We start from the raw sequence: 19,747 nt of genomic DNA on the forward strand, positions 1-19,747 counted from the left end.
CAAACAATCTGCTAGAGGAACTCAATGGATTGAGCAACATCTGTGGGGGGGGATTAGAATTATCAATCATTTCAGGTCTGAGCATGTTTTCCCAACTCATAGATAAATCCTTTCCTCCTGCAGATGCTGCATTGCGTTACTCCAGTATATTCTTTGTTAATCTTCTCATGGGGATCAGTGGTGATGCTTCAATTTATGGCAATTTTCAAAAATGACATCTGCAGGCACCAAAGGTGTGGTTGGTAAATTTGATGATAACCCAAACAATCGTAGGAAAGCAAGTTGTGAAGAGGATGCAAATGACTTCACTGTAAATCTGATCAGTTTGCTGTGTCTCTACTCCCGCCCACAAACAAGCAGGAGGATCCGGTACAGAGAGTTGTTCAATGCTGATCAACGGACACGTATCACATGCTACATGCTACGTAATTGCTTAGCTTCCGTGGACTGGTCCACCATATTCAGGGATTCTGAGATGACATAGACCTACAAACTCAATTGTTCTTCATCCCAGGGTCTCTGTTGCAGAGGTTAGATCGTATTTCCTGAGGGTGAACCCACAGAACGTAACTAGGCCAGGCAGAGTCGCTGGAAGCATCCTAAGGAACTGCGCGGAACAAATAGCGGGAGTATTCATGAACATCTTTCATCTCTTCCTACTCCGTTCTGAGGTACCCACCTGCTTTAAGATGACCGCTATCATCCCAGTGCCAAAGAAATGCAAGATCTCATGCCTAAATGACTACCATCCAGTGACCTTGACATCCACCATCACAAAGTGCTTTGAGAGGCAGTTAGGGAACAGACCAATAAATCCAGTCTACCAAGCAACCTAGACCCACGGCAGTTCGCCTACCGCCACAACAGGTCCATGGTTGATGCCATCTCCCTGCCCGACATTTGCGTAAGAGAGACCCGGTTGGTCAGTATTTCAACTCCCCCTCTCATTCCCAATCTGACCTTTCTGGCCTGGGCCTCTTCCATGGTCAAAGTGAGGCCCAGAGCAAATTGGACAAACAGCACCTCATATTTCGCTTGGGTAGTTTACACCCCAGCAGTATGAACATTGGCTTATTTAACTTCAAATAGCCCTTGCTTTCCCGCTCTATCCCCTCCCCTTCGCAGTTCTCCCACCAGTCTTACTGTCTCTGACTACATTCTATCTTTGTCCCGCCCACTCCCCTGACATCAGTTTGAAGGATTGCGACCCAAAACATCACCATTTCTTCTCTCCAGGCATGCTGCCTGGCCCGCTGAGTTACTCCAGCATTTTGTGTCCACCTACGTCAGATGCCTATTCATAGACTACAGCTCTACTTTTATCACCATTATCTCAACGATGCTCATCACCAAACTAGCTGGAGTCAGCATTCATCTCTGCAAAGGCATCCTTCACTTCCTGACCAACAGACCACAATCAGAGAGGATAGGGGACAAATCACCCCCTACTATTATCCTCAACACTGGTGCTCCTCAAGGATGCATTCACAGCCACCTTCTTTATTTCTTTATTTCTTATACACCCACAACTGTGCAGCCAAATCCAAGTCCAACTCAATTTACAAATTTGCAGACAACGCCACCGTAGTGGGCCAGATATCTAATAATGACAAGACGGAGTTCAGGAAGAAGTTTGAGAACCTTGTAACCTGGTGTCAAGACAATAACCTGTCTCTCAATGTCAGCAAGAAGATAGTGCTCGAATTCAGGAAGTGAAGCGGTACACATACATTGATGGCACCAAAGTAGAGATGGTTGAAAACTTCAATATCCAGTCAGGGTTGTAAATCTACAGAATTCTCTGCCTCAGAAGGCAGTGGAGGCCAATTCTCTGAATGCATTCAAGAGAGCTTGATAGAGCTCTTAAGGATAGTAGAGTCAGGGGGTATGGGGAGAAGGCAGGGACCAGTAGGCTTAACATCCGTGGGTTGAAAGCTACTGGAGATGATTCTGAAGGATAAGGTATATTGGTATTTGGAAAGGCAAGTGTTGGTTAGGGATAGCCAGCAAGGTTTTGTGTGAGGGAAATCCTGTCGCGCGAGTTTATTGAGCTTTTTTTAACAAGTAACCAAGTTGGTTGTTGGGGCAGGGCCATAGACATTGTTTATATGGAGTTTAGCAAATCCTTGGATAAGATTCTAGGCTGCTGTGGTAGATTGCACAGGATACAAGGACAGCTTGCTGACTGGATACTAAATTAGCAAAAAACTGGATACAACCTCAAGGATCAATGTCGGGTACATTGCTGTTTGTCATCTATATCAATGATTTGGATGAGAATGTGCAAGGCATGAATCGTAAGCTTGCAGATGGCACAAGGGCTGAGGAAAGGAATTTATTTCAGATATGTGTGGTGTTGTATTTGGAGAAGTCAAAGCAAGGTAGGATCTTCACAGTGCATTGTCAGTCTCTGGGGGGTAGACAGTGGGGTATAGCAATACAAGTAGACAATTCCCTGGAAATGGCTTCACATAGATAGGAAGATGAAAAAGGGTTTTGACATAACTTTTGACAAGTGTTTTTCTTGGTGTCATGTTGAGTGAATTCTATTGGCCAGGCCATGATTTCACTGATGGACTGAGACAACAGATGGTCTCAGGTGGAAACTGAGATGGATCATCTACTTTGTACTTCTGGATGAACCTTATTACTAATGGGGGCTGAGCTGCAGAAAGAGGAGGATGGGAGGATAAGGGGGGAAACATTGGAACTTTGGGGGAATCTAGGGGAATAAGTATGGGGCTGTGCGTTAGAAATCAGAGAGAAGAAGCAGCTCCAAACCAGGAAAGGATTGTTGTCCCAAAACCAGAATATGAATGCTTTCAATAATTTTATGTAGGAAGGAACTGCAGATGCTGGTTTATACCGGAGAGATGCAAAATTCTGGAGTAACTCAACGGGTCTCTGGTGAAAAAGAATAGTGGCGTAACGTCTGAAGAAGGGTTCCAACCCAAAACGCCACCTATTCTTTTTCTCCAGAGATGCTGCCTGATTCCACTGAGTTATTCTCACATTTTGTGTATGTCTTCAATAATTTTATGGTAGTTTCTAATTCTCCTTCTGTGCTTTGTATAACAATATAAAATGTGTTCAGGATGTAGTATTCCCTTTTGTTAGAAAGATAATTAAAATTTTATGCAATAAATTTTAAAGAAAGTATTATCCTGAAATACAGACATTTGAACATTATCTTAACTGAGCAACAATAAATCCATAAACGTTTACTTGATTGGAACTACAACAGTAAGTTCAAGCTCTTTGGAGAAATTGATGTACTTTAAGTATTCTTTGTAATCTTAGTCAGAATGTTCATGATTCCTAATAAACACACAATCAAACCCTATATTTCGTTTGATAATTATATTTCATTCATCTGTCTCATTTGTGGCCATATCTTTTGTCATTGAGTAAGGAAAGTACTACAATAATGGCTTTATGTCAAATTTGCATTGGAATTGTTGATTAAAATGTTGTTTTTTCTGTTTTACTGATCTCATTATTGATGAATTAGTTTAGGTTTTGCAGTGAGTTTTAGAAAGCTAAATTAATTGAAATGTCTTTTGGGTTAAATAGATGACTTCTGAAATGCCACGGATGGTTTGAAAACACTGCAGGTTCAGTTGCATGTTTTCAAATGCACTATATTCAAAATGTTGATGATTGCTGAAGCTGTGTGCTCAAATCTTCCCACCTCACACAATCTGTAGCAGATAAGTCAGAACAAGCTAGGGGTTGAAAGGGAAGAGAAAACATAAGATTTAGGAGCTGAGATATCTCAGCTTCAGTTTCCTGCACTATACCCATTTCAATTATAACCAGTAATGTGTCCATTTTTACTTTGAGTCAACTCTAAGATTATGCCTCCGCAGACCACCTGGAGGATTATTCCAAAAATTCACAATTGTTTGGGTGAAGATGTTACTCTTTATAAAAATATAATTAAATAGAAAGAGGAGTTGACCACATGGACCATCATAACATCCCAGCTATTCAAAATAATCATTTCATATTTTCATATTTTATTTTCATATTTCAGATACAGCGCGGAAACATTGGCCGATTTCCCTCAGGCCTCATCTCCTCTTCTGTGACAGTCCCTCATATCCCTCAGTGTGTGATCCTACAAAATGTTATCAACATTTTGGGAGAATTGGTGCCAACGCACCTCAATCGGTTCAAATGATTGCCCCATTATCTTGTCAGCATATCTCCTCATTGCATGACTGGAGACATCTCAACAGCTACACTTTCACAATTCCTGCACGAGCATCAAGGTACCTCTGCACTTTGCTCATCCATAATCTTCCTGCAGTAAATTATTAGTCTCTCTTTAGATTATACCAAACAAAATGCATAACCTCACACTGCCCCACATTAATCATCATTTGCTAACTCATTCAGTTGTAGAGGCCTAATGGTAACATGTTCTCCCAAACACTGCCCTCTTGATCGTGTCATAAATAAAAATATTAAATAACTGAGGCCAAAAACTGATCAGCATCTATCCACTACAGATTTTAAGCTGACAAGCCTATTATTGTTGCACATATTTTTTCTTCCTCCCTACTTGAACAATGGAGTCACATTTTCGATTTCCAATCCATTGGTGTCCTCCTGAAACTGAATATTGAAAAACTTTACCCAATGGCTGCACCCTCTCAGCAGAAAAGTTGGTTATAGTTCCATATTATATTTCAAAAGAGAGTTAGATTTAGCTCTTAGGGCTAAAGAAGTCAGGGGATATGGGGAAAAAGCAGGAACGGGGTACTGATTTTAGATGATCAGCCATGATCATATTGAATGGTGGTGCTGGCTCGAAGGACCGAATGGTCTACTCCTGCACCTATTTACCACGTTTCTATAAGGTCTTGCAGATTGTAAATTGGATGTCTCATTCAATACATTATAAAAGGAGTGTTGAATGGTTTGAAACAAGTTTAATTTCTTCAAGTTTTGAAAGAAACTTGGAGAAAGGCATCCATTCACTTTTCTTTCCATTTTTTCCTTTAGCAATTTTTAAATATTTTTAGGATTTGTTGGTGACATCTTTTTTTAATATCACCTGGGCAAACAAACCTCAGTTGCACAGGAGGAACTACAGACAATGTTCTGTCGGCAACACCAAGCGTAGACTTGGCAATCATTTTGCTGAATACTTACGCTAAGTCCGCCGTGGCCTACGTGTTCTCCCGGTTGCCAAACATTTTAACTCCTCCACTCCTCCACAAGCCTCCTCCACTGTCAGAGTAAGGCCACAAGCAAATTGGAGGAACAGCACCTCATATTTCAATCCAGCGGTTTGAAACCTTTAATTTCTCTAATTTCAAGTAACTCCTGTATTTCTTCCAACCCCCCCCCCTCTCCCCCACCCCCCCCCCCCCCCCCCCCACCCACCCGGTCATTCAACTTGTTCCACTGTTCTAATTCTTGTATCCCTGACGTTAACACATCTTCCCCACCCAACTATGGGCCATAATGGATTCCACCCTTCCTCAGGTCATCTGTTGCGGTCTCTATTTAGTTCTGGCCTTCTCTATCTTTAAGTCTGAAGAAGGATTCCGACCCGAAATGTCACCTATTCCTTTTCTCCAGAGATGCTGCCTGACCCGCTGTGTTACTCCACCATTTTGTGTCTATCCGAGATATTGATCTAGTTATAGTGAATGAGGACCCATGTTCCTTGGATCCTAATGGTTTTCATTCTTCTCTTTCACAGGACATATTATGACTTCTTCTAAGAAATGGATTATGCACACCATTTTAATTTCCATCATGATTTTCTACTGCTTTTTTGCCTTGTTTATGCACTACGCTAAGCCAACAAACAGATGGATTCTTCCTCCCATGAAATCGGCCACCTCAAATCAAAGCATGAAAAATATCCTTGGTTTACGACAAGAAGATAATCAAATTATTGTGCTCATTTGGCATTGGCCTTTTGGTCAAAAATTTGCGCTCAATTCTTGTGGATCTGTTTTTAACATCCATGACTGCCATTTGACAGTGGATAAGAACATGTATAACAAATCCCATGCTGTACTTTTCCATCACAGGAATATCAGAGGAGACCTGTCCAATCTGCCCACACACCCTCGACCAGTTTTCCAGAAATGGGTTTGGATGAATATGGAGTCACCTACAAACTCTCCTAAAACGACAAAGCTTAACCGACTCTTCAATTTGACCGTGACATATCGAAGAGACTCAGATATTCCTGTGCCTTATGGATCGCTAACAATAAACGGAGTTCAGCAAGCCTTTGATTTGCCAAAGAAAAGCAGCCTAGTGTGTTGGATTGTAAGCAACTGGAATTTTAATTATGCCAGGGTAAAATATTACAAAGAACTTCAAAAATATGTTCCGATTAACACATATGGTCGAGCTTTCAAAAAATATCTGAGTAATAATGATTTGATCCCAACGATATCTAAATGTAAGTTCTACCTTTCCTTCGAGAACTCAATACATAAAGATTACATAACTGAAAAGCTCTACAATGCTCTGCTGGCGGGTAGTGTTCCTGTGGTCCTGGGCCCATCCAGGGAGAACTATGAAAATTACATTCCAGGTGATTCCTTCATTCACGTGGCTGACTTTCGTTCAGCCAAAGAGCTTGCTGATTACCTTCACAAGCTGGATGGTGATGAAAAATTGTACATGAGCTACTTCAAATGGAAAAAATACTATAAAGTGAGGAAGGATCAATTCGGGCATGAACATGCATGCTCTGTCTGTGAAAATATTCGGCGACATAAAGAATATAAATCCATCCCCAATTTGATGAAATGGTTTTGGAATTGAACTGAAGTGTGTAAATAGTGTCAATCATCAACAGCATATGATAATTTTTATTAGCTTTTATCTCCAAAAGGAAATTTTGTAAATTCATCTTCAAAATTAACAATGGAACTTGATTTTATTTTATTGCACATGAATTCAAAATAGATCGATAGATTTCTTAATAAAGCTGAAACAGACCTAATTCTATGTATAGGATGAAATGCAGATGTTGTAAGATTTGTGTCTATCTAACACTGAAGATAGACACAAAATGCTGGGGTACTCAGTTGTTCAGGCAGTATCTCTGGTGAGAAGGAATGGGTGATATTTCAAGTCGAGACCCTTCTTCAGGCTGAGAGGTCAGGCAGTCTGACGAAGAGTCTCGACCCGAAACACCACTTATTCCTTCTCTCCAGAGATGCTGCCTGTCCCGTTGAGTTACTCCAGCATTTTGTGTCTATCTTCTAAATATATGTGTGTTGACTAACAGAAAGGTTTCAGCATGGTGCAGTTTGCTTCTTAGTTTACTCGTTGCAATCCCATTTTCTACTTGGAAGTATATATATATCAGTAACTCCCATCAGGCAATGCCTCCCATCAGGCAAAAGGTATAGAAGTGCGAAAACGAACACCTCCAGATTCACGGACAGTTTCTATCCAGCTGTTATCAGACAATTGAACCATCCTACCAACATCTGGAGCGTGGTCCTGAGCTACTATCTACCCTCAAACAATCTTTGATTGGACTTTACATGTCCAATCTTTGATTGGACTTTACATGTCCAATCTTTGATTGGACTTTACATGTCCAATCTTTGATTGGACTTTACATGTCCAATCTTTGATTGGACTTTACAGACATAGGAGGTCCTTCCTTCCCGCTGCTGGGAGACTGCTCAACCAGCACTGCTCCCAGCAGACGAGTCAACAATAACAGCTAAGAACACACAGAAAACTGATGACAATTTATGTATCTTTTATTTATAATGAATGATCTCTTGCTCTCTTGCTATCCACTTTGCTGCTGTAACACTGTAAATTTCCCCGGTGTGGGACGAATAAAGGAATATATTATTATTATTATTATTATTTATCTTGCACTAAACGTTATTCACGCTATCGTTTTATCAGGTATTTGTACACAGTGGTACATATGACAACAATGTAAAATGCTGTTTATTTCTGGAGATTATAACTGCACACACTAGTTCAGAGTGTGTGCTGGGATTGTGAGTGGTGGATTCTGAACCAAGTTCCGGATAAATGAAAATTATACAAAGAGACCAGTTTCACAACTATTCTTTTTTTTTGGCACTTATTCATTAAACACTGTACTGAAATGATTGTTATCTGCTCCAAACACACGCTGGCATGTCCCATCTACACTTACTGGGTAAAAGAAAAATTTCTAAACTATATTTTTGGCAAAAATATTATTACAGTGAGATAACTGCCTCAAAACTAGAATAGATAAAAGACTGTAAGTAAATTGAGCAGATTATTCCTGTCTGAATGTTCTCTATTGGCCAAGATTCACAGGAGGCTGGTTTGCAGGTACAGTAATTACTGAGGCTTGCTGACAAAATGTCAGCTGGGGAAGGGTACAACTCGTAACGCTGTCTATCCACGTCTTCCAGAGATGCTGCCTGACCCATTGAGTTACTCCAGCACTTTGTGGGGGTTTTCTTTGTAAACCAGCAGCTCATTTCCTTGCGTCTGACAGAATATTATCATTTGTTGCAAATGGAATTAAGTAGAAAGTTGAGTTATTATTTTTCAGTTATAGAGGGCATTGGTGAGATCACACTGGTGATTCAATGTAGTTTAAGGAGGGATGTGAATCTGTTTGGAGCAGTTCTGAGAATGTTTACTGGTGTGAACCGTCATATGCCTTATGAAGGAAGATTGTATAGGTTAGGCTGGGGTCAAAGGGACGGTTGAATTATTGTAAAAGATGGCATTGTAGTGGGTCTGGACGTGACAGGGATCAGGCCAGACGCCAGGTAAGAAGTAACAATAACTTTAATGCAGTAACTGAATATACCCTCACTCAGTCATCACCACGAGTCAAAACAATAACCCCTTCCAACAAACCCCTTAGCACCAGACCACTCTGTCCCCAGGGGAATGACCCAGGGAGTGACCTAATCCCCCCTGTCCACTCAGTGCTGAGGGGAATGACCAAGGGAGTGGCCTAGCCCCCGGGCACCGCCACAGGACCCCCCCCCCCCCCCAAGAACCGCAGGCACGAAACGGACAGGGGGACGTACAAGACGACCAGCCCGTGTGCGCACCACAGCGGTTGCAGGAACCGGAACCACCCCGCCAGGGGAAGACACCCACGGGAATTCCGGGGGTAAGGGCCGGGACGCAGGACGACCCCGAGGGCGAGGCCACGCCAGTAGGACCGGCTGGCTAACGTCCACGTGCGCCGGCTTCAGCTGCGAAATAGAGACAGTCTCAGGACGACCCCCCATGTCCAAAACGAAGGTGGCAGAGCCACGCTCAAGCACCTTGAACGGTCCTTCATACGGCCGCTGAAGGGGCGTCCGGTGTGCATCCCGGCACAGGAAAACAAATGGACAGTCCTGCAGGGCGGAAGGGAAATGCGACCTAACCGAACCGTGCCGAGACGTCGGCACTGGTGCCAGCTTGCCCACTGTCTCCCGAAGGCGTCGCAGGGCGGCCGATGGTTGTTCCGCCTGACCCTGGGCGGATGGAACGAACTCACCGGGCACTGTCAGTGGAGCCCCGTACACCAATTCAGCCGAGGAAGTGGCCAAGTACTCTTTGGGTGCGGTGCGGACACCCAGTAAAACCGATGGCAACGCGTCGACCCAGACCCAGTCCGGACCAACGAGCCGGGCCTTCAGGGCAGCCTTGAGCTGGATGTGGAAGCGCTCCACCAGGCCGTTCGCCTGCGGATGGTACGCTGTGGTGCGGTGCAGATTAACCCCCAGTAGTTGAGCCATGGATGACCACAGTTCAGAGGTGAACTGCGGCCCCCTGTCAGACGTGATGTCGAGCGGCACCCCAAACCTGGCAATCCAGTGAGCCGTCAACGCACGGGCACAAGTAGAGGCAGAAGTGTCCGGCAGTGGAACTGCCTCCGGCCACCACGTGAAACGGTCCACCATAGTCAGGAGGTGGGTGAAGCCCCGAGAAGGCGGCAGCGGCCCCACGATGTCCACGTGGATGTGGTCAAAATGGTGGTGAGGGACGGGGAAATCCTGGAGTGGCGCTCGCACATGCCGCTGTACTTTTGCAGTTTGGCAAGGGATGCAGGTGCGCGCCCAATGTCCAACCTGTTTACACAACCCGTGCCACACGAAACGGGAAGCCACGAGGGTCGTCGTCGCCCGAATGGAAGGGTGGGCCAGCCCGTGGAGCACCTCGAACACCCGGCGCCGCCAGGCAACAGCAACAATGGGGCGCGGCTGCCCGGTGGAGACATCGCTCAGCGGCATTGCGCCCCCAGCGCCACAGGGAAGGTCCTCCAACCGCAGGCCCGAAACGGCGGTACGATAGGCGGACATCTCCTCGTCCGTCAACTGGGCGGCCGCCAGGGTTGAGTAGTCGATGCCATCGGTCACTTGCAGGACGGCGTGGACCACAGGTCGAGACAAGGCGTCGGCCACTCTGTTGTCTTTGCCGCCGACGAAACAGATGGAGGTAGTGTACTCCGAGACGAAAGCCAACTGCCGCTGCTGGCGGGCTGACCACGGGTCGGACACCTTGGCGAACGCAAAGGTGAGAGGCTTGTGGTCAGTGTACGCGGTGAAGGCACGCCCCTCGAGGAAATAGCGGAAGTGGCGGACTGTAAGGTAAAGGGCATGGAGCTCGCGGTCAAAGGCAGGCTGAAGAAGGCGAGAGGCTTCCAACACCCATCAATCTGCTGTTCGAGCACCGCCCCAACCGCCACATCCGAAGCGTCGACCGGCAGACTAGTTGGTCCATCCGCCCGTGCGTGCACGAGTATCGTGGCCGTAGCCAGGGTTTCCTTGTCGCGGTGGAACGCCGCCACCGCAACGTCAGTCCATTCGACCTCCTTGCGCTTGCCCGCCATGAGGTGAAACAGCAGGCCCGTGATCCGGGCTGCAGACGGCACAAATCGGTGGTAAAAGGCCACCATCCCAACGAACTCCTGGAGGCCCCTCACGGTGGTCGGGCATGGAAACTGGCGCACCGCGTCCACCTTGTCCGGGAGCGGCAGCGCCCCGTGCGGGGTCACGTGTTGGCCCAGGAAATCAATGGACGACACCCCGAAATGGCATTTGGCGATGTTGATGGCAAGCCCATGATCGCTAAGGAGCTGGCATAGCTGGCGGAGATGGGCAGCATACTCCTGTCTCGAGCGGCTTGCCACCAAAATGTCATCGAGGTACACGAATACAACGTCCAGGCCACGGCACACACAGCCACTGAAAAGCTTGCGCAGCATTCTTAAGTCCAAACGGCATACGGAGGAATTCGAAAAGGCCAAATGGCGTCACGATGGCCGTCTTGGGGACATCGTCGGGGTGGACGGGAATCTGATTATAGCCACGCCTACTTCAGTGAACTGAAGGACTGTGGCGTACTATGTTTTACAGAGACATGGCTCACACCTGCTTCACCTCATTGTGCCAAACAACTTGAGGGATTCTCGCTACACCAAATGGACTGCATGGTGTCCTCAGGCAAGGTTAGGGGCGGAGTGGTCTGCTTCCGATTTAAGATTATAAGATCGGAGACTTCCGGTGGCGACATGTGGTAGGACACGGGTTGAAATTTAGCTCTTCCAAAAACCGACCAAAACAAGCTCTTTAAAAACAACATGTACGGCAGAAAGTGAGTCGAATTAATGGAAATGTGACGAAGAAATTTAATAAAAGGAGATGGAGAGAAAAGGCAGGCCTGGGAAGAAGGAAAATGTAAATGAAGGAGGTGCCGACGCGACGAAAGGAACGAAACTGGAGACCGAGCATGGAGGAGGCGAACAGGACTAGGTAATATTGGTGGAGATACACAGGCTAAGGCAAGAGCACACAGAAGCGGTTAATGACAACAAAAATGCTTTGACTAGACTTGAGAATAACATGGAACTTGTGGAAAGAACAGTCACTTTGGAGCAGCGAACAATAAATATGGAAGAAAGACTGGGAGGCACAGAAGATAAGACAGCGCGGCTGGAAAGATCGGTTGCCTTCCTACTTCACCAAGAGCCAAAGTTATCTGCAAAGTGTGACGATTTGGAATCAAGGTCGAGACGTTATAATATACGGACACATGGCATCACGGAGGGCTCTGAGAAAAATGACACAATAGGATTTGTGACTGATTTTATTCGTTCATTACTGCAAATTCCAAACGACATGGACATGAATCCTGTCGTTCATGTCCATGAAAGAGCACACGGCTCGCTGGTCGCCAAACCGAAAGAGAAGACTGCCCTCCCGAGAGCGATCATTGTCCGTGAACAAGTGAAAGAGCATATAATACAGCAAGCATGGAACCAAAAGGCTACATTTGAAGGACGGACCATTTACTTCAATCAAGACTATACGAACGACTGAGATACAAAAAAAGAGGAAGAAGGTAAGGGACGTAATAAAAAAACTAAAGGACTCGGGGACTAAGACGTTCACTACACTAACGGAAGCTGCGCCTACCCTGAAGGACATGGGGATTCATGTCGAGGAGGATGAGATAGAGAGACTACAGAGGGACTTGGCGCAAGGCAGCTGGACTATGGTGACAAGACGGAAGGAGAAGAAGTGGCAGCCACACATCACAGAGACAGACTTATAGGCCCTCACTGAGTGAACTCACGAACTTGATCATTATGGTAGGACCAGAAAAAGTACTTGAATAAATAAATGCATAAATAAGTGGAGGTCCTGAAACATACTTAGACAATTAGAATAACTGCCTAATATAAAACATATGAAGTAAAAGCAGAGCTTGTTAAAGGTAATATACTACCTATGCAAACTAACAGAAGTGTTGGTTAATATGAATGGGTTAAATTTTGTATCTTATAATGTCCATGGTTTAAATCATCCCATCAAGAGGAAGAAGATACTGAGCCAACTGAAGAAACTACAATGTTTAATTGCTTTATTACAAGAAACACATTTGGTTGAGGAGGAATATAAAAAAATGAAAAGGGAAAGGGTAAACCAAGTATTTCATGCTTCATATGGCAAGAGAAGGGGAGTGGCCATATTAATTAATAAATCGCTGCCATTCTCTGCAGAGAAAGTGATAAAAGATAATATGGGAAGATACGTTATGATAATTGGCTCCATAGGAGACATGATTATCCCTATACTCAATATCTATGCCCCTAATGAGGGGAAAGAGACATTCTTTAAAAACGTAGCTAATGTAATTACCAGTAATGGAAAAGGGATGATATTAATGGGTGGGGATTTCAATACAGTACAGAATGGCAAATTAGACAGGTTACCACCAGAACAGGGACCAATCACACAAAAAAATCTAGAGTATTAAATAATGGACAAATAATGGACAAATAAAATCTTTTCAAATATTGGAGACTTAATGTATCAATCCTATCAGACGAGAGGGTAGTAAAGGAACTAAAATAAAATTTAAGGGAATACATTCAAATAAATGACAATGGTGAGGTATTACCATCGATTTTATGGGAGGGGGTAAAGCAGTCATAAGAGGGAAAATAATAGAAATAACTTCTAGGTTGAGAAAAGCGCATCTACAACAGCAGAGAGTGCTAGAGAGTAAAATTAGAGAATTGGAGTTAGAACATAAGAGAACATCAGACAACTCCATACTCCTTGAACTGAAAAGAATTAGGCAAAGATTAGAAGAACTTCTAACATATAAAGCGGATGGAGCTCTACGTTTTCTACAAGCCAAAGATATTATGAGATGGGTAATAGAGCAAGTCGTTTATTAGCATTCCAACTTCGAAAGGCCCAAACAAATAGGATAATTTCAAAAATAAGACTCCCTACTTCCAAACAAATTATGGTAAAGCCATCAGAGATAGCGGAAGCTTTTGCAGATTATTATAAAAATCTATATAACGACTCGGAGTCCAATTTCACAGAAATCAAAACACAGGCATTCCTTAAAAGATTACATTTACTATCTCTATCGGCAGAGGATGCATCTAAAATGATACAGCACACTTCATTACAAGAAATACCTGACACTATAAAAACTCTTTAAAATAATAAATCCCTTGGCACGGATGGGTACCCGGGAGAATTTTACAAATGTTTTACAGAAGAGATTACACCAGTACTATCTAAAGTCTTTAACTATGCTCTATCATCAGGTAACCCACCAAAAACTTGGTCAGAAGCCATCATCTCAGTCCTACACAAGGAGGGCAAAGATCCAACTTCATGTGAGGGATATAGGCCTGGTAGCTTGCTCTGAAATGACTTAAAAATATTAACAAACATATTAGCACAGAGAATGCAGAAATGTAGAACCAAATTAATCAAACCGGATGAAACGGGTTTTATTCCTTGTGGACAAGGAGCCAACAATATTAGGAGAACACTAAATCTTATATCATGCACTAAAAGTAATCCTCAACCTACCATGTTGCTCAGTTTAGATGCACAAAAGGCATTTGATCGGGTAAAATGGAGTTTCCTATACCGCACATTGGAGGGTTTTGGGTTCCACTCGATTTTCATAGACTGGGTGAAAATGGTATATAAAAACCCTAAATCACGGATCAGAGTTAATGGTTGTTGCTCAGATTTTTTCTTCCTCAAAAGAGGAGTCAGACAAGGAGATTGTCTGAGTCCATTATTATTTGCTGCTAGTATGGAACCGTTGGCTGAGTTAATAAGAAAAAATAAAGACATAAAAGGAATAAGGGACGATGGGGGGATAGAACACAAAATATCTTTATTCACGGATGATATATTAACATGTATAAGTGACCCATCCTCATCTATACCAGCCCTGTTATACACCCTGAATGAATATCGGGATATTTGACCAATGATACTAAATCAGTAGCTATGATGCTTTCAGGTGATATTCCAGCAGAACTAGAGGGAAAGGTTCACTTTAAATCGACTAATAAAGGGATTAGATACCTGGATGTTATTATTACTCCCATTATATCACAGCTATTTGAGGCAAACTATGGGAAATTGACAACTGAGATAAAGAAGGATTTGGCTAGATGGGAAATTTTACCACTGACTTTGATGGGGAGAATAGAAACGATAAGAATGAACATACGACCAAGATTCCTGTTTTTGTTCCAGTCATTGCCTATTGGGGTTTCTAATTCTACTTTTAAAATATATCATCAACTATGGACTCAGGGTATAACAATTGGACAAAAAAGGGGTTAATATATATCGCACAAGTGTTTAATGGACAGACCATGAAGTCATTCGAACAACTTGCACAGGAATTTAATCTACCAGCTCATGACTTTTATAAATTCCTACAACTGCGACATTACCTTTAGAAACATAAGGAATGTGGTATGGCGAGTCTGGAAACTTGTTCTTTGTTGAAGAAGTTTATTGCGACAGCAATATTCGATTACAAAGTTTTCTTAACAAGATTACAGACAACCATTAAAACTAACTGTTCTCTTCGAAGACGTCTCCCAACTGACTCTTTTTGGGCGCCAAAAGCGCATATGACCACGCTGTCCAATCAGCGGTGTCGCTCTCTGGACCAATCCCTACGGTCGCACCCACACGTGACCTTGCTGGCCAATCTGAGGGTTCGACAACTAGGACCACTTTCTATGGTCGCTACATGACCCCCCCCAGAACCCGAGGTACGGAACCTAGCAGGGAGCCGGATTTCGCGACCAGAACGAGTAAGGAGAGGGGCAGCCTGAACCACAGGAGCAGGGGATTCCGGACCTGGTGGAACTACCAGAGCGGGGGGTCCTGGACTGAGCGGAACTGCAGGAGGCCGGCCTCGCCGAGGTGGTTGGCCGGCCAGGACCGGGCGGTCCGGATCCAAGTGCGCAGGTTTAAGCCTGGACACCAAGACGAGCTCACTCCTGCCGCCCACGTCTAAGGTGAAGGTGACCGTCCCCTTACGCAAAACCCATAGACCCTCTGCAACGGGGAACGATGGGCATCCTTACGCAGAAATACAAACTCGCAGTCCTGCAGGGCAGGCGGTTCGTGTACCATGGGACACCCATGACGTGAAGTCAGAACCGGGGACAGGGAACCCACGCGTGCCCGGAGAGATATTAAGTCTGACTGAACTGGAGGCAGCTGGCCGGAGGAGTCCGGAAGCAAATCCCCGGGTACTCGAAGTGGCGATCCATATACTAGTTCCGCGGACGAAGCACCGAGATCCTGCTTAGGAGCGGTCCGGATGCCCAGAAGGGCCCAGGGAAGTTGGTCTACCCAGTCCGGGCCTTCCAGCCTCACACTGAGGGCAGCCTTGAGTTGTCGGTGGAACCTCTCCACAAGCCCATTAGCCTGGGGGTGGTACGCTGTGGTGTGTTGCAACCGGGAACCGTACAGCTCTGCTAGCGTGGCCCAGAGGGTCAAAGTGAACTGTGGCCCCCTGTCGGTGGTAATAACAGCCGGAACCCCGAAACGTGCCACCCAATGGAGGGCCAAGGTCCTGGCACAAGAGGCAGCAGAGGTATCTGACAATGGGAAAGCCTCTGGCCACCGGGTGAACCGATCCACCACCGTGAGCAGATGGGTGTAGTCACGGGAGGAAGGCAAGGGTCCTACTAAATCCACGTGAATATGGAAAAAACGAACCGCTGGGACCTCAAACTCCTGTACCGGGGGCTGGTCAGGTCAGGCAGCATCTCGGGAGAGAAGGAATGGGTGACGTTTCGGGTCGAGACCCTATCTCTATCGGCAGAGGATGCATCTAAAATGATACAGCACACTTCATTACAAGAAATACCTGATACTATAAAAACTCTTTAAAATAATAAATCCCTTGGCACAGATGGGTACCCGGGAGAATTTTACAAATGTTTTACAGAAGAGATTACACCAGTACTATCTAAAGTCTTTAACTATGCTCTATCATCAGGTAACCCGCCAAAAACTTGGTCAGAAGCCATCATCTCAGTCCTACACAAGGAGGGCAAAGATCCAACTTCACGTGAGGGATATAGGCCTGGTAGCTTGATCTGAAATGACTTAAAAATATTAACAAACATATTAGCACAGAGAATGCAGAAATGTATAACCAAATTAATCAAACCGGATCAAACAGGTTTTATTCCTTGTGGACAAGGAGCCAACAATATTAGGAGAACACTAAATCTTATATCATGCACTAAAAGTAATCCTCAACCTACCATGTTGCTCAGTTTAGATGCACAAAAGGCATTTGTCACTCTCTGGACCAATCCCTACGGTCGCACCCACACGTGACCTTGCTGGCCAATCTGAGGGTTCGACAACTAGGACCACTTTCTATGGTCGCTACAGTGGGAATATTTGTAAAAAACCATCCAAACTAGACGAACTGTTAATGTCATCTTCAGAGGAAGAGACAAAAAAAGGAGCCCTATTGAAAATTTATAAAATAATACAACATTAATCTAATGATAACAATATGGATGTCAAAGAAAAATGGGAGTTGGAATCAAATATTATAATAACAGATGAAAATTGGGAGGAATCATTCAAAGCAGGACATAAATTAACCAACAGTCCAACATGGAGGGAATTTGATTGGAAGGTGAAAATGCGGTATTTTAACACTCCATCTATCACATCAAAATATAGTAACACATCTGAGCTATGTTGGAGGGATTGTGGAATGTTGGGGGACTTCACACATATATTTTGGGATTGCCCAAAGCTCCTGGATTTCAGGAAGAGTGTTTAAAACAAAATTGAACAGGTATTGGGCATTAACTTTACTTTAGATCCAGCACTCTGTATACTGGGTACACTCCCTGATAATGTGACAGATGGACAGTTAATTTATCTACTGAGAATTCTACTTTTGATAGCAAAATAAAATGATAACAGTTTCCTAGTTGAAGCCACATAACGCAATGGAGAGACAGGGTAAAAAGTGTATTTATCATGGAGAAAATCACAGCAAAAATACAGTTGAAAACAGACGAGTTTGTTAAAAGATGGTCACCATTAATACAGGTGATGCCAGAACTCTAGTCACCATTTTTTTTTTTTTTTTTTTTTTTTTGCTTTGTTTATTTATTTACTTTTTCGGATTGATTTTAATTTTTATTACATCGGTTGATCGTTTGGTTAATATCACAGTTACAGGAGTAATTTCATAGGTGGTACGAGAGGTAAGGTATATGATGAGTGATATCCTTGTTGAGATAATATGTGAATTATTATTACCAATGAGGAAGTTATGGCGAGTCTGGAGGCTTGTACTTTGTTAAAGAAGTTTATTGCAGCAGCAATATTCAATTACAAAGGATAACAAACGAGATTACAGACAACCATTAACTCAAACTATTCACATCGAAGTTCTCTTCCCACTGCCTGGTTTTTGGGCCCCAAAACCACCACCTGACCTAGCTGGCCAATCAGCGGGTTCAACTCTCAGGACCAATCCGTCGCACCACCATGTGACCTTGCTGGCCAATCCGAGGGTTTGACTCTCAGGACCAATCCCTATGGCCACTACATGACCCCCCCCCCCCCCCAGACCCCGAGGTACGGAACCTAGCAGGGAGCCGGATTTCGCGACCAGAACGAGTAAGGAGTCGCGGCGCCATCTTGGTGCCGCTGCCGGCTGCCTAATGGTGCCGAGACCCTGTTGATCGAACTGTGTTTTTTCGAGCGCATCGGCTTTCTCCGCATATGCCATGGGGTCCTTAAAAGAACAATCCGTGAGCATAAGCCTAACATCTTCTGGAAGTTGTTCTCGGAATGCCTGCTCGAACATGAGGCAATCCTTGTGCTCACCTGCCAGCACCAACATTTCGGCCATGAGGGCGGATGGCAGCCGATCTCCGAGATCCGGCAGGTGCAAAAGCCTCTCAGCTTGATCATGCCTACTGAATCCGAAGGTTCGAAGCAAGAGTACCTTCAGCGCCTCGTACTTGCCGTCTGCAGGAGGGGAGGTGATGAACTGCATCACTCGTGCGGACGTCTCAGGCGGTAGAGCGCTGACCAGGTAATAAAACTTTGTCTCGTCCACCGAGATGTTTCTCAGGTGGAACTGAGCTTCAGCATGGGCAAAACAAAGTTGTGGTTGATGCGCCCAAAACGGAGGAAGATGAACGCTGACCGCGTTTAGCTGCGGTACGCCGGGCGTTAGAACCAAAGAAGGGGCGTCTTGTCCCTCCATGGTAGATGATCGGCGAGATCACGTCGGGGTCACCAATATGGCGAGTCTGGAGGCTTGTACTTTGTTAAAGAAGTTTATTGCGGCAGCAATATTCAATAACAAAGGATAACAAACGAGATTACAGTCAACCATTAACTCAAACTGTTCACATCGATGTTCTCTTCCCACTGCCTGGTTTTTGGGCCACAAAACCACCACCTGACCTAGCTGGCCAATCAGCGGGTTCGACTCTCAGGACCAATCCCTATGGTCGCACCACCATGTGACCTTGCTGGCCAATCCGAGGGTTCGACTCTAAGGACCAATCCCTATGGTCATTACAAAGTAGTTATTAACCATGTTCATAACAGACATGAAAACGAGAGAATATACGTGAAAACAGGCGTAACTGAATATGTATCTCCTCCATGTTGTATGTGTTCTGTACTATGTGTGTTGAAGAAATAAATAAAAGTTTTAAAAAAAGATCATAAGATCATTAGATCATAAGCCAAGGCAGAGGTGTTCAGCGAAACAATCGCCCAGTCTATGCTTGGTCTCGTCGATATATAGGAGTCCACACCTGGAACAGCAGTGGAGTTGGTCCAAGGATATACAAGGAAAGAATGTAGGAAAATAACTGCAGATGCTGGTGGTATCACAAAATGCTGGAGTAACTCAGCAGGTCAGGCAGCATCTGGGA

The 19,747-nt window shown here is 44.5% G+C and overlaps 1 protein-coding gene across 1 annotated transcript; it reads left to right on the forward strand.

Moving 5' to 3' along the window:
- The first annotated feature begins 5,724 nt into the window (after positions 1-5,724).
- LOC144594028 (4-galactosyl-N-acetylglucosaminide 3-alpha-L-fucosyltransferase 9-like) lies at positions 5,725-6,801 on the forward strand. The gene has a single exon (XM_078400193.1). It carries the CDS (start codon positions 5,725-5,727, stop codon positions 6,799-6,801), a length of 1,077 nt encoding a protein of 358 aa, XP_078256319.1.
- The last annotated feature ends 12,946 nt before the right edge of the window (positions 6,802-19,747 follow it).

The sequence above is a fragment of the Rhinoraja longicauda genome, chromosome 5, assembly GCF_053455715.1.
Source record: "Rhinoraja longicauda isolate Sanriku21f chromosome 5, sRhiLon1.1, whole genome shotgun sequence".
NCBI classification, from domain to species: Eukaryota; Metazoa; Chordata; class Chondrichthyes; order Rajiformes; family Arhynchobatidae; genus Rhinoraja; species Rhinoraja longicauda.